At 38.2% G+C, this 23,113-nt stretch overlaps 2 protein-coding genes across 3 annotated transcripts; one reads left to right on the top strand and one right to left on the bottom strand.

Moving 5' to 3' along the window:
• Positions 1-5,221: 5,221 nt before the first annotated feature.
• On the bottom strand, positions 5,222-11,944 carry LOC113662602 (mitochondrial poly(A) polymerase). Of its 2 annotated transcripts, none has more exons than XM_047817380.1 (9): positions 11,752-11,944; positions 11,198-11,355; positions 10,408-10,641; positions 9,973-10,197; positions 9,456-9,664; positions 7,577-7,803; positions 7,237-7,329; positions 6,638-6,711; positions 5,222-6,104 (listed from the first exon to the last, which is right to left on the bottom strand). In XM_047817380.1, the coding sequence occupies exons 1-9, from the start codon at positions 11,903-11,905 to the stop codon at positions 5,733-5,735; spliced, it is 1,746 nt and encodes a 581-aa protein (XP_047673336.1). In that variant the 5' UTR covers positions 11,906-11,944; the 3' UTR covers positions 5,222-5,732. The 2 variants fall into 2 exon arrangements, with proteins under 2 accessions (XP_047673336.1, XP_027033345.1); XM_027177544.2 differs by having other exon boundaries at positions 11,198-11,358; positions 11,752-11,943.
• Positions 11,945-12,162: 218 nt separating this feature from the next.
• map3k8 (mitogen-activated protein kinase kinase kinase 8) lies at positions 12,163-21,650 on the top strand. Its single transcript, XM_027177545.2, has 8 exons — positions 12,163-12,319; positions 13,459-13,818; positions 14,405-14,575; positions 15,632-15,893; positions 16,920-17,026; positions 17,824-17,976; positions 19,693-19,939; positions 20,021-21,650. The coding sequence occupies exons 2-8, from the start codon at positions 13,486-13,488 to the stop codon at positions 20,146-20,148; spliced, it is 1,401 nt and encodes a 466-aa protein (XP_027033346.2). The 5' UTR covers positions 12,163-12,319; positions 13,459-13,485; the 3' UTR covers positions 20,149-21,650.
• The last annotated feature ends 1,463 nt before the right edge of the window (positions 21,651-23,113 follow it).

Genomic DNA, 23,113 nt, shown 5'->3' on the forward strand with positions numbered 1-23,113 from the left:
GAAGAAATCATCTTCATGCTTCTCAAAGTTCAGAAAGGAAATTTAGCATGAAAGGTGAAATTAGAGCCTACAACTGGGTGATTCACTAATAAAAGGAGGAAGAATGAGTACTACCACCATAGTACTACTATCCTAATGCTTCTAACAGACAGATTCAGCTCTTTATAGTTCCAGGAATGGGTGTCATTACTTACAGATCCACAACCACAAGTAACATGAGCTGAGAAGGGCCTGTGCAGAACCTCCAGAGCTGACTTAATCTGTTGCCTGAGGATGTGGAAGAGAGAAAGAAAAGGCAGGAAAGCTCAAAAGGAAATTTTTGTGCATGTGAATGAGTGCCCATATAACATGAGTTTATGAGAACAGTTGGCAGTTAGTCCTCAGACACACACAAACACATACTGTATGACTCGTGTTAGTAAAAAGGAGCTGGTTTTATGAAGACTTATTCAAACTCGTATTTTTTCTCCATCTTGGCTGCTCAGCCCCACACACTCATTCTGAACTCTCCATGGCCAGGCAAATACACGCACACACACACACACACACACAGACATATACACAAACACACGCGCGCACACACACACACACACACACACACACACATATACACACACACACACACACACACACAAAACCACACCCATGTCACCAAAGCTACGGTTTTTTACAGTGGTTACAGGCTGGTCGTTTTTCATGTCATAGTTAAATTCAGCCAATGTATGCATTGTATATGCATGGATTATGGTTATGATTAACATGTGAATTATAAGGCGTATCCTTTTGAAATAATATGCTGTAACTACAGGAAAAGAATTATGAATGTGGAATAAAATCTACTTTTACTGAAATGATGTAACCTTTTATGCTATTTATGCTATAGTCCTATGTAATTATGCAAAACCACTTTGGGATATTGGTCAAAGAACTAACTGTATGCCTTTAATAATATTATTGTAAGCATTACAACACCTTTTGCAAGAGTGTTGGTGTTAAATTGGTAATGGCAATGTTGGATTGGGCAGGGCAGATTCAGGGCAGATACTTATAGTACCGGGTTGGGTTTGTCGTGTAGACTTGCAATGCACTCAGATTCAGATTTGATTCAGGCGATTTAGTCGTCTAAAGTAGGTTTATCTGGGGAAAAAAAGTCATATTCTCTATTTATATACCAAATTTCATTTAATCTAATTTTGCATAATATACAAATTATTAGAACGTTAAAAATAAACTAGATTTGTAAAGTTTGTCGTCTCAAACTTTGATGCTGGTACTGTATGTCGGAGCAGGTATTCCAAAAGGCCGGTATGCTAGGGTACCAGTACTTTAGGAGGCGAGTGGATATGAGCATGTCACGTCACCTGAATACCCATGACACAATTCCCCTCACTGTGCTGAGTGTTTTTATATATCACGTCTATTTTGTGGTATTTTTTTATTTTATGGGCGGGACTACTGGGAAAGGCCAGACGGTACACCAGTTTGTCTAAGAAGAATAAGCAAAACAGAATGTTGGCTTCTACAAGCCAACATAATTAGATAATAGATTCACATTAATAAACCAATGAACATCTTTTAATGAATTATATTGACAAATCAAGACATAAATAAAACAAACCTTTTTAGATTTTAGAGAACTTCTACTGCACTAGAGTTTACCTGGAAGGAAGTGCACACGCTCTCTCTCTCTCTCTCTCTCTCTCTCTCTCTCTCTCTCTCTCTCTCTCTCTCTCTCTCTCTCTCTCTCTCTCACACACACACACACACACACACACACACACACGTGTGTGCAAACATAGATACTTATTCACATGTGCAGTAGCTGAAATGACCCCTGTGAAATATCTGTGTTCACACCAATGAATGATAAGTTGGTCTAAAATTGTCTTTCTCCTCTCTTTCGTTTTTCTTCCTTCATAAACATCATAAAAATTTTAGGAAAGTGTGTGTAAGGACCATAAGCTCTAATCTGAAGTGGGTGAGTGGTTAACATTGCCTTGCAATTGCAAGACACCCTGCATGTAGCATGTAGGCAACATCACAGGACAGGAAAGCTCTGTACTGCATGTGTGTAATCCAGTTGTTTTTTCCCACTGCCTAATAGAACTGAAAACAGCGTGCATTTGAAAGGAGAAAGGCCTGTGTCTGACCATGTTGATGGTGTCATTGTTAAGAGACAGAGTGCAGCATGAATGTCTGCATCATTCGTATGAGTTATAGCAGCGGTGCCAGGCTCCTATTATACCTTGCTGATGTAGACAGTTGAAGCAATTTCACTCGTTGAAGTACTCACAGTGGTCCAGTGTTAGCTATAAACTCTAAAACAATGTGTGTGTGTCTGTGAATGTGTGTGTCTAATGAAAAGCCTGTTAAAAACAACAAGGCTGGATTTTCCATCAGATTACTGAACTAATCGCTACTGGCTGGCAGGATCAACCCTCTCAGGAAGGAAAAGCCTCAAAAACACTTTCAGGTCTTGACTCTCACGAAAAGATTTCTCCACATTAAACACTATGCATGTGAAAATATCAGCATGCACATCAGCAAGGACTAATAATGGAGCTTGGAAACAATATTAATTACACAAATTAGAATGTGTTCAGAATAAAAAGAAAATCACTGAAAGCAGAACATTAAAAATATCATTTAACATCATTTGATATTTAACAGTAGTGCAAATATATCAGTATAATGTATGTTACTTGATATGAAACAAAATTGTAATTCTTTTTTAAAGTTAGCATTTAACAGGCAAAAAAGCCCCAATTCCCAACTTCCAAAGTGCTTACATTTCAATTTTAAGCCAAAATCCCACATAGATGGAAAAGCAAAGGCTATTTTCATTACATGCTGTTTTTCCTGCAAATCCCATGTTTGTTTTCCCCTCAAGCCACCTTTCTATATTCTTTCAGGCTCATGAGAGCACTAAGGCCAAGAATAGAGAAAGATTTTTTTTCATATACGCTGACTTCAATCCCTTCATCAGACGGATGGCCTAAAAGGCAAAGATCAAAGTCAGGACAAACCCACAGTTTTCAGCGTAGCTTTTCCCTGTGCAGCAATCATAACTTTTGTCCTTCGTGTCCTTTCCAGCATTGTTTCAGTCAGAGCTGGATTGGTGAAGTGCAAAGAGCTCAGTAACAATAGAGAGGACATGATGTGGTGAATATGGTTGGAGAAACTGAACTGAGGTTTCATGTAATGAGCAAACATGGAATGATTTGCCCTCAAGCAGTTCTCAGACCAGGCTTGGTCCTGTTTAACCATTTCTTTATAATGAGTAGCATATGCTTCTCAGTCTTATTATGCAAAACTTTTTTTAATATACTTCAAAACAACCGTGAGCGCACACACACATACTCACACACGTCTCTGATGTTATCAATTTGGCATCAGAATTGAACACAAATTACATCAGACAGTTATGTACGTTTTCGACTGGAAAAAACATCTATGTTATCACACTGCTGTCGTTTATTATTAGATTAACTTTTTCCCCTAATAGTACCATCATCCATGCCTCCGTCTCTCAGGGACCTCAGTCTCTTTTCTCACCTTCCAGGTCAGTTGAAGTGCAAAGTCACTCTTCAGTTAGTTTTAAAGTCAATAAATGGCTCACACTCCTTCATTGCTCATGTGGTGCTCCAGATGAGAGGAGCTGCAGAAAGACATTTTCAACTTTATTCTTTGACCCTTGAACTTGAGAAGCGTGGGATGGAAAATCAGATGTATGGAGCACACTCCTACACTTAAACAGAAGACAGAGCTTCTCTAGTTTTGTTCTCTCATTTCATCACTGCCTATTTACCCAACTCTCCTTCCACACCATAGACTATTACACCATCTATTTTAGTCTAGAATGTCTACATGCTCCGGATTGCAGCTGCCATCTCTGTTTATAGGTTTAAAGTCTAGATCTGATCACAGACTTTCTGCTGATGAGCAGGATATTTACTGCCAAACTCATTATAGTATTCTTTAAAATACTTGGGATTTTAAAAAAAGATATCTGTTATGTTTAATGGCAATTCCAAATTTTATATTACAGCGTAGAATCCTTTTTTAAACATAGCATGTGATGTAGAACCAGAGAGAAATTTAGAACACAGGCAACTATAGGCAGCAACTTATTTATAGAACAGAAAGAAGTGAAAGTTATCAACCTCGGCACAAGACATTAACTGTCTAACATAGGTACATGAATGTAGTACTATATTTTTACTATTTTAAGCTTCTAAGCTAGTTGTGCTATTATTTTATTTGTATAATGACTAGAGTATATATGTGTATGCAGTTACATATATAAATTATTTTCAGTTTACACATTATTTAATGTATATTTTACTTGATGTTACTCCTCTTATTTGTTTTGCTGTGTCAACTTGAATTTTTCCCCACGGGAGATTAATCAAGGCATCTCATTCTCTATGTCTCTCATATGCCATCATCTGTATTTGTACATACAATCTTATAGTCATCTCTGTCCATCTCTGTGTTAGTCCAAAAGACTTCCTTTGCAATTACAGCTGTAATTAAAAAATGGATATTAAACCTTCTTTTTTTTTTCATTCAAATATCTTGGACTAGAAAATAAATAAATTATATATATATATATATATATAGATAGATAGATAGATAGATAGATAGATAGATAGATAGATAGATAGATAGATAGATAGATAGATAGAGCACCAAACTGCTACCCAGTATCTGTATCATGACTAAAGCAGTAAAAATGGTAGACAGGATATCAGAGAAAATGTATCAGACATCGGACCTGTATTAGATTGTATCATGTGTCAAAAACTGGACACAGTTTTCAGGAGGGGAAAAAAAATAATTTAGAATTATATTTTTAATTAAATATCTATAATTGAATATTATTATATCAATTTATATAATTCAAAGTATGCTTATATCTAAAGTCAATCATTTCTTTACCTTTTGTTACAAATGATTTGAGGATATGAATACTTAATCGAAGGTTTCAGTATCTGTATTGGTACGGAGGAAAAATTAAGGGGTATTGTGCAAAAGATCTATCGACAGACAATTCTTCCCCATTTTTGTTAGTGAGTCAAAGCAGTGAATAACCAAGCCAAAAAAACAAACATTAATGTTGAGAATCGTCTGCTCAGTTCTTTCATCCATTGAAATACTTTCCGTTTATTTTTTAAAGCCAGTGGAGAAAACAGCTTTTGAAATGACCACAAAGCAAAAGTTTTGTTAAAGTAATTTAATCTCATAAAACAGAGTTAATTATATTTGCATATAGGAAAAAGGCAAATGTCTTTCTGGTTTATGTACATTAACTTGGTGGATGAATCCCACATTACCACAGAGCACGTATTCATGGAGACGCCATATGGCTTTATACCACAATGCTGCCTGTCTGGTTCACTACAATGCCATGATCCCTTTAATCTGAGCAAAGTGAGTGAATCTCCACTGTCAGCTATCCATCACAGTCAAAGAAACAATAAACCGTCAGGCTTCTTGTTTACACAAATCAGAAAAATAGCCCACAATACCTTAAGAGAACCACTGTAAGGTTTTTTTATGGATGTGCTGTTGTTTTGTTATTGTGGTTTAAACTGTCTGGGCTGTGGTAAGACATCAGACAGCAGAGCCGATTGTCCACAGCCAGACTTGAACGCTCTGAGTTTGGGAACCATTCTCGGTTGTTTTATACCCACAGGCAGGCCCGTTGAAGTCCAGAAGCATGCTGCCCCCTACTGGTGACTATTAACAGCACTCTGTTTCACACCTGCTCCTCCACTGCTGCTCTTTATTGACTCCAGCAAAGACTTTATCCTCTCGCTTGCCGGATGATGCTTCTTCTTCCTGCGACCCTTCACCCCTGCTGACTGAGCAACAGAAGGCAACAGGAGGGCAGCGAGTCCCCAAGGCGGGATTACATCCGCTGATTGAACAGGACTCCGTATACGTACCTCTTTCTGCTCAAGGAGCCAGGCGCTCTCACGGCAGAGTGCCACGAATCGCTCCAGCTGTGTAGCGTTAACGTTTTTGCTAACGTTGAGACCCGTTTCGAACGGGTTCTGGATGTGCAAAGGGGTTGACTCTGGTTTGTTTTGCTCTTTTCCCTGGAAAGAATACGTTTAAAAATGAATATGAGAAAAAACTTTCAATTTTTTTCTGAACTAAAAGAACTGAGAGATCCTGAGCTTGCAGAGCTACACAGCTGAGACTTTACGGAAGATGACTCAGTAAAATAGAGTGGATAGACAGAATGATAAAAAGTGATAAATGACCAGAGTCCTGGTGATAGATTCCCCAGAAGCAGCACATTTAGAGGCCAAGGTCTGCATTTTACAGCTGCAGCAGCAGCCTCTCAATACATCAGCACAACTACTGCGAAGTGTGTGTGTGAGTGCGAGTGTGTGGCTGCGTGGGTAAAGAAATATACCGAGTGCCGAGTGGCCAGAAGAAGTGAATGTTTCAGAATATTTATCCACTACCCACTCACATCTGCCATGCATGGGATGTGTTATGAGTGTTTAAGGGAATGAGAATGATATTTCACATTAATGCATTAAGGTTACTTCTGATTTTCAGTCAGTTGCCTACACCAAGCAGCAAACTGCACGCTCAGGAATATACATTATTTGTTACGCACCTTTCTTATGTTGATGGACGTGGAACTGTAAGCAAAATTGGCATAAAACTCAAAGAACTCCTGCAGCAGCGTCTCTGTTGAGGACACAAAGGAGCTATTCAGTTGTGTTGTAGATGTAGCTTTTATTCTTCACGTGGCTTGAATTGACTTATTCTTATTAAAATTCATTTTACATTGATAGGAATCCCCTAGACTTTTCCATCAAAGTTTATATTAAAAACACACAGCCCTTCATACGGTATACGGCCAAAAGTTTGTGGACACCCGACCAACACAACCATACAACGCAAGGTTTCCGACTTCCCGTCTCTAGTGAACACCTTAAGTGAAGGATGAACTGGAGGAGGAGGAAGAACTCCCCACCCCACACCTCCTCACCGGACATCATTAAGTGATCTGACTAATACTCGTGTATCTGGATGAGCACAAATCTCCACAGCCACACTCTAGAATCTAGTGGAAAGTCTTCACAGGAAAGTGGAGCTTGTTGTAACAGAAATAGGAGGACTAGATCTGGAACGGGTTGTTCAACAAACATTTATGGGAGTGATGGTTTTATGAAGTAAAAATCCTTGTTTAAGGGTTTAAGGGCTACTTACCTAGTGTATCTGTGTTTTTCTGTAGTTTAATCTTGCTTAGGTCACTGACGATTGTGCAGTCATTCCCCTCGATAATGCACTGATCTGAGGGGGCTGTGTAATACACACAAAGCAAGACATACTAAGCTGCGGGTTTTTTTTACATTTACAGCATTTGACAGACGCCCTTATCCAGAGCGACTTCCATTTATCTCATTTATACAACTGAGCAAATAAAGGTTAAGGGCTCAGGAGTGGCAGTAGTCCAACACCTTAACCACTGAGCTATCACTTTCCTTTGATGTTTGTACATGTTAAGTGTGTCTCTGTGTGACAGAATATACTGTACGATGCATAATACCTGCAAGGTCTCGGAGCTGGTCTAGAGTGGGCAGTAATGGCTGCGTCCTGCGCTGGAGGAAGAACAGCACAAGGACTGTAAGGGAGAAGTTGGTGATCCAGGCTCCAGGAATGCTGCTGGTGATGCCGTGCACACGAGCCCAGCATCGAATAGCGAACACCAGATGGCGCACACGTGCATCCAATATCCCATACACAAACAGCAACTCTGAGCTCTTCATCGCCACCCTGGGGACAGACAACTTCGATTTTCAGAACAGTGCCACTTTACAAAAATCTTCAACTCACTTTAGAATCTAAAAAAAAATAAATCCATGACAAGCCGTTTGGCCTGGATTTTTTTTTTTCTTTCAACTCAATGAAGATTTAGGGCATAATGATTTCACGAATAGTGATTTCAGTATCTGAGAAAGCAATATTTTATGCTCAGAGTCAGCCATGACTCAGTGCCTCTGGAGCAGAGAGAGCTAAGCAGCCAATCAGTGACAGCTTAGAGGTGCTGGGGCTTAAACCCTCAACCTTCTGATGAACAACCCAAAGCCTTAACTGTTTAAAAAACCACTGACTTTTGTATATAATACAACAAAATTCAGTGTCAACTCTTATGTTAAAGAAACAAGGACTTATAAACAGAAAACTCATGAAAGGAATTTAAATTAAGAAGCTAAAAAGAAAGAATAAACACACAAAGAGTATATAGATTATTTACAAGATGGATGATGTCTTATTAAATCTGAAATTATTGAGATGTATATCTTGTCATTAGCGGCAGACTGCATATTGTATAAAGTGACAAAAGTGACCTGTAGTGTAGTAGTGAATATCAGAGGTGTGTATTTCTTAGAGCTGGTGCCTCGGTCTCTTAACAGTATTATACACTGGCATCATTTAGATTATATTCATGATCTATGAAATTTTAGCAGCTATATTTCAACCTACATCTTACTCATATGATTTTTGTACACATGACTTTCACTATTTGAGAACAAGGAAGCAGTGACGCAGGCAGGAAATCAAGTAGTAGAAATTTTAAGCACACACACACTGATAGGCCATTTATGCAAGATAGTTGCTGAAGAGATTGCTTTTCTACAGACGTAAGTGTGTTTTTCTTCCAGTAAGAGACTTCCTGTTTCTTGAAATCCTATGCAGAGATACTCAAGAGCAGGAACAACTCATAGTGTTTCCTTCACATGTTCAGGTTTCTGCTACAATTTATGCTGAATTGTTTTTCATGGTTTTAGTGAGAGGGCAGGGTTTTCCCCCCACAGAGGTATCGGAGTTTGGTCATTTATGCATCATGTCTCCACAAAACACACAAGTTTCTGTGCGTTGGCACCTTCGAGTGTATGCGTTTCAAAAATCTGTGTGACGGTGAGAAAAATAGAAGTGAAAATAAGCAGGATGCATGGAAAAGCCTGACGTTTGACATTTTTCATTTTCTCTCCCTACCGTTCCTAATAAATGTCTCTTTCCCCCTGACAAGTTACATGTAAAGGAGAAAGATTTTCATTTTGTGCCTTAGTTTTACTCTCAAATTTACTTTGTGTCAAAGCACAGTTTCACTGCAGATTACGTGTACATGTTCTTATGCGGACTCTCACTTCTCATTCTCTTCAGCTGCTTTTCAGGATGCACAAGCATTACGGCTCAGTATTTCACATCTGAGGACCTTTTTAAAAAATCCTTCAAAATCAGTGAATAGTTCTGCATTAAAAGGTAACAAAGTTATTTATAAACATAAATATGTATGAACAAATACAGTATATGCACATACACGGTGCTAAGATTTGTTGTCAGTGAGATGAACCGATGAGCTGTTTTTCCCCTGAAGCTCTGCATGAATTATTAAATGTCATGGGATTTATTACGGATCTTACCTGTTATTTGCGGTAAGGTCACACTGAAAGCCAGAAGGCTGGTGAGCGAATCGGACGAGGGGGCAGCGGGCATTGAGGATTTTCTGAACGCCGACACAGCCTGGGCCAAACTGGTCCAAACATTCGCCGATAACAGACAGGAGGCTCTGCGTGACCGTCCGCTCTGACGTCCCCTGCTTTACTTGATACTCAAGGGACAGACCAGAACCCTAGAGGTGTCAAAAATGCACTTTAGGAAAAAAATTTACACAAATCTCTCTTTGTTGGATAATTTTTAATGTTTAAATGGATTAGAAAATGTATTGGAAACTGAGCAGTAAGGACTGAACCTGGATTTTTACACAGCTGAAAAGCGAATCAATCAACATTTCACACTACAGCTTGAATAATCTAGACTTCTAAAATAAATAAATAAACTTCTAAAATCCAAGACTATTTAATCTCTTTAAAAGCCATTTAAATTTACATAATATTTGCATGCACAAACAAAACAAAAGGAAAAAAAAAATCTACTGACCTTTCTCTGGTTCAGCCCACTAATGCCATCTAGATCCAGGAACATGTCCAGGTCACAGCCCAGTTTTCCAAAGCTGTTCACAGTGGAGCCAAAAGGCCTGATGATGCATTCTGGGAAATAAGCAGCAGCAATGTCTCTAAGCAGTGAACAGACCAAGAAGCGTAAACTGATGTTTTCGTCGGTCAGCTGATAAAGATCAGTCAGACACTGCAGCTGCTGATCTATCTGGAACACATGGCGAGATAAAAAAATTGATTTATCTCTAAACGTATTCCGTTGTACCGGACAGTTAAAAAGGGATATTTAGATTCCACATAACACTATACTAATGTACCATTTGATAACAATGAGTTATTAACTTCTTCTAAATGTTGATTTGCACAGTAACGTTATCAAGCACATATACTTTAGAAGGACTGTAAAAAGGTCATTTACACTCTCTTGTCTGCAGAGATGCTGAGTGAGTTCATTGATAGGAATAGGTAAATGCTTCTGGAACTTCAGCGTGTTTGAGGCATGTGATTGGCTGCCTTGTCCTGTCCATTTCAGTGAGAGGAGACGGGATTTGAAAGGCACGGCTGCTTCATGTTGGACACTCGGTATGGTGCAGTTTGCCTTCAGAGCACTGATGTTCTCCTTTGTAGAGAATTCCACCACTGCATAAATACCCTGGAGAACAAAGCAAAAGATTCATCCAAATGAAGTCTTCATAATGTTCATTAAAGAGATATTTTAGATACTTTCAGATAATTAGTAAACACGGAGCAATCTCTCTCATTGGACCACAGCTCACAGATATATTGAGATAATTTCAGATAACTAGCAAACACGAAGCATTAGACAGTTGGAAAATAATGATGACAAGATGACAGTAATAATGATGTCTCAGAATTCAGATGATCTAAGACAAAAAAATAAAAAAAGTTTGATGTTAATTTATAAATAAAAATTATTTTAATGTTAAAAATGAACCGTGAGTGTCACTTACAACCTAATCCCAAAGAAGAAAGTAATTAGTCAAATGGTTCCTAGGACTCTATAGTGTCCAGACCTGACATCTGACAAATATTTCAAGAAAAGAGGGCAAGAACAAAATACCGAAAACCCTGACAACCCCTGACAACCAAAAGCTGAGATAATATGAAGAAAACATCTATTATAAAAGGTTTACATCAGGTTGATGGAAGGTGACAGAAACTACAGAATGTTCTGCACTGATACTCACATAAGACTGATAGAAGAAATGGTTCTGTATGTGTCCATGTTTGGAGATGTAGTCTAAAAACCTTTTCTGGTTGATGTTTGGAGGGCAGCTGATGAGGACAGACCTCTCAGCTTGTTCTCGTCGTTCCTCTTGGAGAGCAAAAAACGATTCCTTTCCTGCTGCTGTAGCGAAATCAGATTGAAATTCAAGTCTGAATAGTTTGTCATTTACAGCATTTACAGACCCTTATCCAGAGTGACTTAGATTTTTATTTAAATGTATACAACTGAGCAATTGAGGGTTAAGGGCCTTGCTCAGGGGCCAGCACTGGCAGCTTGGTGGAGCTGGGATTCGAACCCATCACCTTCTGATCAGTATTCCAACATCTTAAACTCTAGGCTACAAAATTGGCTTGACACTTTAATTACCATAATCATGTAAACAGTCAGGTGAAATTAAAACCTTATCTCGATTATTCTGAGCAGAAAGCGACATAAACAAACAAACAAACATGGTATTAAATGTGACATAGGGTCATTTCCACACAACATGAGGCTGAAGATACTTCATCTTACCAGCTTGTAACGTCTTTTTAACTGCCTGGGTCTTAGTTACAAATGTGGACCTGTTGATTATCCGCCGACTTCGTAAATCCGATTTTTGTCCCAATTTAACAAACCTTACTGCTCCTTTCATTTGTAACCTACACGTCCCAAAGCAAGCCGCCATTGTTGACCCAAAACCGGCGCATGCGCACTTCGGCTTCTACGGCAAGCGTATTCGCGTTTGTGCTTTCGAAATATTTTTCACTCGAACTCTGTGCTTGTAGTTTCCTTTAAGGAGTAACTTCTTTTTTTAGTTATTTTATTTTTATTTTATGTTATTAACGTTGTTTAGATTCTTGCACGAACAAACCAAAGTAACAAAACGGTAAACAAAAGAAAAGACAGCAGGGGGCGCTAGAGATACAATGTCAGATTGACCTATGAGTTTGAAAAGCAGAACCGAAACTGTAGGTGGGAGGCAGTGATGTAGAAGGGCAGCGGCATGAAAGCCCACAGTTTATTTAGCACATTACAGACAACACAGCAGTCAGTACACAACATGGAGCTTTACAAACATGTCATCTAATCTTCTCTACAGGTGAGTGGACAAATAGGAGTTTTTATAATGTAGATTAAAGTTAACCGAGTTAAACTAACAGCAGGTTGTTGTTATTATTAATTCTATTTTTTTAGTACTTTATTGATTGTTTTGCTTTTTTTGGGGGGCATCTTGATAAAAGCTCGAGGTGTCGATTGGTGTGTTGTGACGTCACAACACGGTCGAAGCGCGTGCTACGAATGTATGCGTTATATATATTTATTTATTCACTTTGAAATGACGGGATTGTCTCTGGTTTGACCTTGTAAAATGTTTTCCTAGTTTCTGATGTATTTTCACGCTTTTGACAGTCGGTACTTTTGGCTTCATGTGACGGGACTGTTCTGCTTTGGGCTTCCCTTCCCCTTCAAAAATCCCCTTATTTATGAAACAAACAACAATCAGCTCGGACACATTGCCTACGTACAGTTCAGCAGTAGATACTCGAATCCATATAGTGTTTATTTTACTAGCCGCCAGATGACGTCATTAGACTAATCTGCATAATTATTGTTATGATTAATTCAGTTCAGTTCAATTTATTTTGTATAGCGCTTTTAACAATTTCTCATTGTCTCAAAGCAGCTTTACAGAAGTATGGAAACAGGAGAGATAGAGAGAGAGAGAGAGAGAGAGAGAGAGAGAGAGAGAGAGAGAGAGAGAGAAAGCAAAATATATCTAATAATAAGAAGATAAAATAAATAAGTGCATATAGGCGCATATTTGAGTAGAAGAGTTATACCAGAGTTATACCAGAGTTGTACCAGAGTTATACTAGAGTTGTACTAGAATTATACTAGAATTGTACTAGAATTAACTAGAATATGATAATAGATTATTTGTTGCTAAGATTGGCACAAGGCTCTTGTTTGTGTTGCTCAAGGGATCTAAAAAGTCACCAGATCTAATGACTAAGTTGCACAGCTGCTTCCTTAAAAAAAAAGCCCCATATTTTTAAAACAAACAACAAACAGGTGCAGACACACTGAGTGTGGCATAAACTGTCTGATGTCAGATATCTGCCCGACATTTACTTTTTTAAAGGAGTGTTACTGATTTATTTATTTATTTATTTATTGTTACTTGCCTAAGAGTTAACTTAACCGACTGATTAAGGATGCCCTTGTGATGTCTTTTAGACTTCAGCGCATTCTGCATTCAAAAACATGGATTTCAAGAACCAAAATGTTGGCTTTGAACTACTCTTGGCACACATGAATATTGGAGACATCATTGAGGCTGTGGAGAGGCTCTGCTCAGACAGAGAGGATGAAGAGGAGTCAGGCGAGTCACTTGTGGAGGGTCTGTCAGGAGATAATATGGATGAAAACGAGCTCTCACATGATACAGCCTCGCCTGACCTGGTTTCCCGTGTGCAGAATGGTAAAGTGAGGTACGGCAACGTGGCAGACCTGCTGGCGTTTGTCAACATGGTGTCCAATACACCTGCCTCAACACTTTCCGAACTCGAGGAGGAGCTCGGGGTACTGTTGAACAAAGTAAGGAATGGGCTCTTTAATAAAACACTTTTATATTCAGTTTAGGGTCTATCATTCTACTCTAGGCTTTTGGTTCAAAAATGCGGTATGCAAAGCATATCTATGGAATATATTACTATTTAAAGATGTTACTGTAGTAGTGATTTTATTTTTAAATGCACATGATTTAAATGCACATGATTACTTGCTGCAAAACATTTAAGAAAACAGCCAATTATTCTTCCACTTTCGTATTTGAAGTTTTTATAGGTTCACTCCCAAAATCCCATAATGGAGTAATTCGGTGTCTGAGAAATGTACCATATCTGCTACAGCACACCCATAATGCACCATGCTGGTAGTAGAGATTAGTGAAAAGATACAACATCCGACGCAATATATGTCTTAAAGTGGCTCAGGAAGGAGTACTTCCTGTCTGTTCTGTACTCATAAGAACATGTCAGCCTGTGAGATTTGGTGATTGGTACATACTGTTATAAACTAGTGCTGCTCTCTGAGTTTGAATTGATGAATGGTTGCAGTTTATGTTGCCAGGTTTTTGTTGCAGCTTCACACCTCATTTTCCTTTCCCACTGCACCCATACAGACAGACATGGTTATAAAAGAGGGCCGCTATCGCATTGATTTAGACGTGCTCCTATTTCCATGGAGGCTGACCTACAAGGCTCCAGGCTCAGGCCACGTTCCCAAAGGCTCTTTCGGGAAAGTCCACTTGGCACAAGACATCGAAACACGCAAGCGAATGGCATGCAAAAGGGTGAGTTCATGCTCTGCCAGGAATTTGTTTGCTGTCTGCCAAAGTTTGTCTGCTTCCCTCCCAATATCTTTAATGTCTTCCAGGCAAAGACACATTTTATTCCTGTCAGCAGTAAGACCACATTTTCCCATCAGCTCATTACTGTGCATCCTGTTTGGCTTTAGTTTTAAATAGTTGTGATGCAGTAGCAAAAATAGTGATGTGTCAGTGTGCCTCTTTTTACATTGATTCTGCTGCTAGGAGTTTTTTAGTAGATACAAAGCTGTTACATGGCCATAATTATAGGTAATTTTGGGTACAAACTGAAATGCCAAAAATAGATCAAGAGAAGGAAAACAGTCAAAGTGTTTAGTCACATAAAAGAAATCATGTGTGCCCTCGAGACATTAGCAAGGACCACGAGGGCATGAGGAACAGAAAGGCAATCTGCTGCAACAATAGATTTTGTCGCAATTAAAGAATGTTCTTGTAAGAGGAATAGAATGTGATAGGAAAGGACCTGATTTGCCTAAAAGGCTTTTTGGTGGTTTTGTAATTAGTAAACTTACAGATGCTGAAACTTGAAAGCTGACAGGAACTTCACCAGCTTAAACAAACATCCTACAGATGGCAGTCAAGCTTGACCTCTACACAGTACAAACATATATCTGTGTACCTGTATTACTAATATGTGAAGTTAAAAGATTTAAATGAATTCTTACATAAGGATCATAGATTGAATAAACAGTTTAAATAACAGTGTTTAAACTTTACACAGCTTTATCTCAAACCTACAGCATAAAGCTTTTGCACCATTTTAACATGCAGAAAAGCTTGAAGACTTGAACCAGCTTAACAGAATTTAGACAAACTTCCTGTTAGTTCTTCACTTTGGGAATCACCCTTGTCTGAGACCACAATCATTTCTCCACACTTTACTACAATGTGTTAACATACAGTACAGCAGCAACCATGAAGCTTAGTAGCTTTTTAAACCCAGGCATACATTTAACCTAGCTAATAATAAATTGGTTCTCATTTATTTAAACGTTTGACCATCACCATAATCATACCCAGATCCCTTTGGAGCACTTCAAGCCAGCAGATGTGGAGATCCAGGCTCTGTTCCTTCATGAGAACATTGCTGAACTGTATGGAGCAATGCTGTGGGAGCAGTGTGTGTATCTCTTCATGGAGGCCGGAGAAGGAGGCTCGGTCCTGGAAAAGCTAGAGAGCTGCGGTCCAATGAGAGAGTTTGAGATCATTTGGGTCACACAACAGGTTCTGCGTGGGCTGGAGTATCTGCATTCGCACAACATCATACACCACGACATCAAACGTGAGTCTAATGCATTTATATTCATCATATTAATACAATATATTTGAACAAGAGAGGAATTTGTTAGTTGTTGGAAATGCACTGTACACGGCAACATACAATGTCCTTCTGCAGACATACAGCATCGTTAAATAAGTGACTAATAATTGTGAATGGTGCATTGTACAAACACTGTCAGGTTCATATTTGCTGCACTGTCGCTGTAAGGGTTCTGCTTCTGCACCAACGGAAGGTCTCTCTTCCTTTCTGCCTATCTCTGCTCCTATACAGTATATTCATCTGATCTATACATCAAATATGTGTTCACTTGAGCTGATTGGCTTTAGTTGCAAGTTACAACTCTGCTACTGTTCTTTTTTTCGTGCAAGTGGTGCATTTATCTAAACAGCAGGATATGCATACCTGAAAGCTCTAAGCTTATTTCAGGTAAATCAGATTACACCCTTGCCTGGTAAAGGCCATGCAACAAATGAGCAGGAACTGGAATCTAGGCCAGTGTTAGGAGGAAGTGGTGTTGTGTTTTCTTAGCTGTTTTGTTCTCAGTAGTTTACTTTTTGAACCCTGTGGAACCACAGACTAACTCTGTCATAGTAATGTAAGCAAGCTAAGGCCAGCAGCATTCCCTTTCCTTAAAGTAAGCCTAATTACCAGTGAAAACCACTCACTAAAACCCATGACCTTTAGACATCTGGAAATTCCAGCGAGAGAGAGAGACAGAGAGAGAGAGAGAGAGAGAGAGAGAGAGAGAGATGTAAAACAAGTGACTGGACACAGTGTTCTGTACTGTGGTCTGTAGTCCGTCCCCCGTCCTCCTTTCTCTCTCTGGTTGATTTTGGTTTTGAGAATAAACTTGTTTTTCAGTGCTAGAAAAATAATAGCAGAGAGGAAATTCTGTCTCTGTGAATGTCTGCCAGTTTCTGTGCTCTCACTTTACAGTGAGTGACAGTGTCCAAGTCTCATATCACCCCTGTATCCTCTTTATTCTCATCTCTGTCCTTCTCTCTTTCTCTCTCTTCCTCACTGTAGCCAGTAACATTGTGTTGATGTCTGCTAAAGCTGTGCTGGTGGATTTTGGCCTAACGGTGCAGATGACTGAAGATGTGTACATTCCTAGAGACCTTAGAGGGACTGAGGTGAGTGTGTATATGTGTGTTTGTATGTGCGTGAACATCCACAGTTCACATTTAAATAAAAAATGCATACAGTATATATGGTTCATTTCATGATTGTGTTTGTAAATGAGATATAACAAACAGAATTCAATAGTCTTAGAGAAGCTCTCACACATACCGGGCACATATTTTTAATAAGAAATAATAATTTTGTTTTTGATCTACATGTTAAAATAGACATCCTTTTTTATTTATATTTGCTTTCTGAAGAAATCTTAATGTCCCTTGAATAATCTTTCCTTTAGCAAGTCAATGTCACAACCCCTGCTAGCTTCACATGTCTTGTTTGCTCTTATGCCTTTGCGGGGAAACTCCCCCCCACACACACACACACACACACGCACACACACACACACACAAACACACTTTTTGATCCTGCCTGGAAAGTCCACAGTGCAGATGATTTACAATTTGCTGACTGCCAGCCTCTAAAACTCCCTATCTGTTCCAGCTGGTTCCAGCTAAGTAGCTAAGTGCTTCATAACTTTTCTGAGCTAATTCAGTACGTTCAATTTTGAGAGATGAATTTACAACAGTGGATGAGGCTCGTGTTTTCCTTATGCAGTTATCTGGAAAAGTCATATATCCTTGTAAAATCCTCTGTTCTGTAGAAGGAAGTAATCATCTGCAAAATGTCCCTCTAAAACTCCACAGCATGCCGGTAGATGATTAACATGCAAAGTGTATGCATAGCTAATATTTATGTTAATTTACAAAGTTCCTGATATTAATCTCTCTTTTTTGTTGTACCTGTCTAGATGTACATGAGTCCAGAGCTGGTTTTGTGTCGAGGACACAACACAAAGACAGATATCTACAGCCTAGGCACCTCCATTATTCACATGCAGACTGGTAGTCCACCTTGGGTGAGAAGATACCCACGCACGGCATACCCATCGTACCTGTACATAGTGAGTATATCACATATGAAGGGTTTTACAAAGGTGCAATAATAGATTTTTTATTTTAATACCACAGCACTGTTAAAGTCTGGATTCTGTTTGGTCTGAAGGTGTTGATAAATGTTTTACACATTATCATTTCTGGGTTAACGGCTCATTCAAGGGAACACGAAGGGACACGAAGGGACTTGTCTGGGACTCCCTTTTGAGTCTGGTTCCTCTAAGTTGTTCCTCATGTCAGCTCAGGGGTTATTTGCCCTTCTACAGTTGCCCCTGGCTTATTCATTAGAGATCTAAATCTAGGTTTCGCTGCTGCTGCTAAATTTTTTTTGTGTTACAATTTTGCGGTGTTACAATTTCTGGTATTAAAGACACTAAAAAAATGAAATTGAATTGAATCTGTAATTAATATTAGATTTCTCCTTCGCTCTCTACAATTTTTCCACTGTGTACTGTTTTTTAAAACCAGTAGATACCCATATCAAAGTAAATCCATAATCAATTAATAACTATACACATGAAAAAATGTGTGAATCTGACAGTGTACAGTAGATGTACGTCAGGTGCGGGGTTGACTGTGTGGAAGTATTTTGCGAATGTGGTCAGAAATGCCTCCTTCTTGTCACAACCACATAACACAAACCGAAAAACTCTCTGCTGGTGGAGGTTGATTTTTGTCTCCTACATACCTCTTGCAGTACTACAAATCTAATTCAGTTTTTTCAGTTCATGGTTGTTCCTCTTACTCAGTTGCACTGGGTCAGCTTCATTTCTGCATTGGAACTAGTTCTTCTTTCCATGATCTAGTGGGTTCTTTTTTTCACAATGCATACACTTTTACTGTAAAAGGTTTCCACATAATCCGTTTGTAAATTTAAAAAAAAACCTGGCTTTTTGTTCTGCTGTTTCAGTCATTGGGCAGTAGGTTAGAGTTTATGGTGTGCATAAATGTCAACTTTCTCTGCTAAATCAAAATTGATGAGTTTTATTTAAAACCGAATCATACGCACTGTTACAAACATCAACAGATTAGCTGTAGCCAGGGGTTGCTTTGGGACTGAGATTGCCTGTTATTATATGCCTATTTAAGATTGATAGATAGAAATATAATCCAGACTGTGAAATCTGTATGATATTCAGCCATTAAGCTTTACCATAAATAAGATCAAAGCAGTTTCAACATTTTAAACTTTTTAAGTTTAAATGCTTTTATGTGTAATTTGGAAGATATTCTGTCTAACTTCATTTTCCAAGGTCATGAAATGTAACCTCTGGCAACAGCATAAGGCTTATATTTGGATGTGTACATGGTATTTGGGTAAAACTTATCCAGTGTCGTCTGAAGCCTGTCCCAGTATTCTGTCATGAAACTGTATTAGTGACTGTAATAATACACACATCAATGCTGTTGGTTCTGTTTATGGCTTTGTCGTAAAGGCATTTAACTGATACTGTCATGCTGCAGTATTGCTCACAGTCTTTCATGACTTATGCTTTGTCTGCACACGATGATGTCACCCATGATGTCAAAGTTTTATCACACATGGCCACAAACTGGTATTTGGTGAAGTGACGTTACTGTTGTACCGCAATGTCACAGCCTTACCGTGTTCAGTTTCCTTATATTCCTTTTTCTGTATGCAAACAATCATGACTTGTATTACAGCTCTGCTACAATCCTGTTTCCTTTTATAATCAGTTTGAATGTACTTGCTCTCTGTGCAGATCCATAAGCAGGCTCCTCCTCTGGAGGATATATCAGAGGACTGTAGTCCAGCTATGCGTGGCCTCCTAGAGCGGGCTCTGGAGAGAGTCCCATCACGGAGGAGTTCTGCCACAGACCTCCTGCATGAGGAGGCCCTCCACCCTTCACGAGAAGACCAGCCTCGCTGTTGGAGTTTAGACTCTGCTCTTGGAGACAGCACACACCCACTCATACGCCAACACAGTCAGATGACTGATAGCACGCAAGGTAAACACACAGACATGCACACCAGCACATCCTGTCAGTCTAGTTATTTGCATTCCTTCACCTTTTCTCTTGTTATTTTAGACTCCTCGTCACTGTACACTGAAGATTCTGGACCATTCAAACGAAAAGGTTCCCTCTACATAGACCTTGGTGCTCTAGCTGGCTATTACAACTTTGTTCGTGGGCCACCAACTGCAGAGTACGGCTAAAGGAACCCTGAGGATCTTTTGAGTGTACACTTAGTTTGTTTCTGTGGTACTTGTAAGGACATGTAAGGTACCAAAGTCCTAAAGATACAGCTCATAAGGACCATGCATACATATGGAACCTGTGTTTCATTATCACTGCCAAATCAGTCTCCTCAAGTATGAATTTAAAAGACAGATTTTCCTGATGATATGCTGGAAAGTTTGTGTGCTCATTCAGTCTAAAGTCTGGTATAGAAACCGGAATGAGGTGACTAATAGCAGTGTCAGTAGAGTTGTAACTTGAATTCTTACATGATTACCGTTAGAGATATTAATCATAAAAGGCAAAAGAGCAAATAATTGTTTTATGTTGGGGATTATGTACTGTATATATTATCCCAAGTTAAAACAGTGAGAAATGTCTATAAAGGATCATGAAGTTGAAAAGTTTAATAGTGCTGCATTATAGCAACGATTCTCATATGTGCAATAAGTGGATTATTGGCCTGATAAGTCATGGATTAACAGTATGGAAGGAAATCCTGATTTAATATTTACTGTTATTGGAAATTTTACTTTTTCTCTAACTTTTCAAGACTTATTCTGTCAAGAGTTTGTAGTGTAATTGTTAATTAATTTATTGTATATCAAACCCCATAGTTTGAAACTCCACAAAATCTTTTGTAGATTAAAAAAACAGAAAAAAAAAAACAATATAAAAACTGGACAAAACAATTATGTGATAATCCTCCACACTCCCAACTATACACAAACGTTCTATAGGATATGCTGGATCAAATCCTTTGTTTGTGTAATGAAGTTTTTTGTCTTCTCTGTAAAAGGGCCAGTGTGGCTGCAGCATGTCTAACCAGCCAATTTAGAGCTATGCCTGATTAGTGCATTTTCAGTCTTTATTCAGTTATTAGGTGTAAGAAAAAAAGCTCTGCAGCTACAGTATACCAGCTTTACACCAGATAAGATTAGACTCCCTGAGTCTACTGTATGTTATTGTGGGCATGCAGTAAACATTACAATACAGTGCAGGGCATTACAGAATTTAGCATTATATATTTCTTGCTTGATGGGACACTGGATGTTTGCCCACTTTTGTGTTTTCAGTACTGTTGTCATTTTCAGATGTTCCTGGAAAATTTTCAGTTGTTGTTCCTGTGGAATGTGTTTTGCTGAGTACTTGCAGTGCAAACGGTCATAATGGGTCATATGCTTTAGCCAAGAATTACAACACAGCTGTAGAGTGGCAGATGTCTGTTAAAGCTTTGTAGTCTCATTTAAGTATATATTCACTATAATGCTAATTAATATTTCTGATAGTGTACTTCTGATAGTTTACTTTGGTAAACTATCTTTGGATAGTTTTACTTTGGAGTCTGGTATGAATGTACACTGTGTTGAGATTCTGCAAAGTACATAGATTGAACATGAACTCATTGTTTTACAAGTTAGCATTGTTTTTGTTCATATATTTGTAATTGTTTATGAAGTCAATAAACTTTAAAACTGAACATCTGACTTTTTATTTTATTTGTACAGTCTGAGCTATTAAGCGGTTCTGTTTCAGGTGAAAAGGTTAACTGCATTTGAAAGTTCAGGGGGGGAAAAAGTCAGTTCTGTAGAAACGGTCAAGTCATTCAAGTCATGGAAACCACAAAGACCTGTACAGCTTACTAAATTACAAATGTTCTTATCAAAGACAGGTTTCTGCCTGTCAGCTCTAGCAGAAGGGAATTGCTGCAATGCTTTTATATGAAATGATACATATGTAGGAGAACATAAGTTTCCCCATCGTAAAAATGACTCAACCGAACCATGTGAGTGTGCATTTCCCTTCATCTCTAATCTTTTGCTAATATTGACTTTACAGATGGACTATATTTGCTGACTGATTCCTCAAGCTTAGATGTGTACCAAAAAAGAGTAAAAAATCTTTTCTAGGGCTGTGCTTTTACTTTCACACAAAAACTCTATTTCCAGTCCAAACATTCTGTCCCTCATTTTTATGCTTCACCGGACAGTAACGGAAACTACTAGAGACTATACATTTTCAATGTAAAATGTTTAGTATAAAAATGTAAATGTTATCTTATTTTCTGCGGAAAATTCAAGGAAAATCTGCTTGAGTGTTTTCATATGCCACAAGATTTCATTTTGACATTTCTATAAATATATTTCCATAATATTTATTTATTTGTTTGTTTGTTTATTTATTTATTTATTTATTTATTTATTTATTTATTTATTTATTTATTTATTTATTGCATAAACAAATTTTGTCACAAAATTTCTGCTTCTGTGTGCAGGCTTATCAACTGGATTTTTATATATATATATATATATATATATATATATATATATATATATATATATATATATATATATATATATATATATATTATGCTTCTATGCAAAGATTAAAATATTCAAAATTTTAGAGCAAATTTTGTGTTACAGCTGTGTTATTTCTTTGGTCATGTGTAGCATAGTCTATTTATATACTTCTTACAGCCTGCTTTTCTACATAACCTTTTTTTTTTCTTATGGATAATCAACTTATCATTGCAGGTGAAAGTTAAGAATCATCAAACCAACACTTACTGTTTCTAAAATGAATCAGTAGGATTGATGAATTATGAATATTGGCCAAACTTCACTAATCACTAATTATTCATTCTTACATTCTAATCTTACAAAAGATTGGACTTAGAACTAATACAGCATGAGAGAATGTGACATTATGGGAAAGAAATGGAAACAGAAAGAGGGAATAAAGACAGAGAGGCATATAAAAAAGAAAGTGACAATGAGAGAGAGAGAGAGAGAGAGAGAGAGAGAGAGAGAGAGAGAGAGAGAGAGAGAGAGATTCAGTAGAGCTAGTGAAGGGATGTGGGTTTCCCTGTCAGTCTTCCGTTGGCGTCATGGTAACTGTGAAAGTGTGAGAAGGGAATCCCAGATCTACAGCTTACATAGA

Source organism: Tachysurus fulvidraco, chromosome 8 (genome assembly GCF_022655615.1).
Source record: "Tachysurus fulvidraco isolate hzauxx_2018 chromosome 8, HZAU_PFXX_2.0, whole genome shotgun sequence".
NCBI lineage: Eukaryota > Metazoa > Chordata > Actinopteri > Siluriformes > Bagridae > Tachysurus > Tachysurus fulvidraco.

What these genes read in the sequence shown, in the direction of transcription:
- map3k8 (XM_027177545.2), top strand. Translation starts at nt 13,486, where the DNA reads ATGGATTTCAAGAACCAAAATGTTGGCTTTGAACTACTCTTGGCACAC. An exon ending in CATACACCACGACATCAAAC is followed by an intron (nt 15,894 to 16,919) that starts GTGAGTCTAATG and finishes TCCTCACTGTAG; the next exon opens with CCAGTAACATTGTGTTGATG. An exon ending in GATGACTGATAGCACGCAAG is followed by an intron (nt 19,940 to 20,020) that starts GTAAACACACAG and finishes TTGTTATTTTAG; the next exon opens with ACTCCTCGTCACTGTACACT.
- LOC113662602 (XM_027177544.2), bottom strand. Translation starts at nt 11,905, where the DNA reads ATGGCGGCTTGCTTTGGGACGTGTAGGTTACAAATGAAAGGAGCAGTA. An exon ending in TAAAAAGACGTTACAAGCTG is followed by an intron (nt 11,359 to 11,751) that starts GTAAGATGAAGT and finishes ATTTCGCTACAG; the next exon opens with CAGCAGGAAAGGAATCGTTT. An exon ending in GACCTTACCGCAAATAACAG is followed by an intron (nt 7,804 to 9,455) that starts GTAAGATCCGTA and finishes GTCTGTCCCCAG; the next exon opens with GGTGGCGATGAAGAGCTCAG.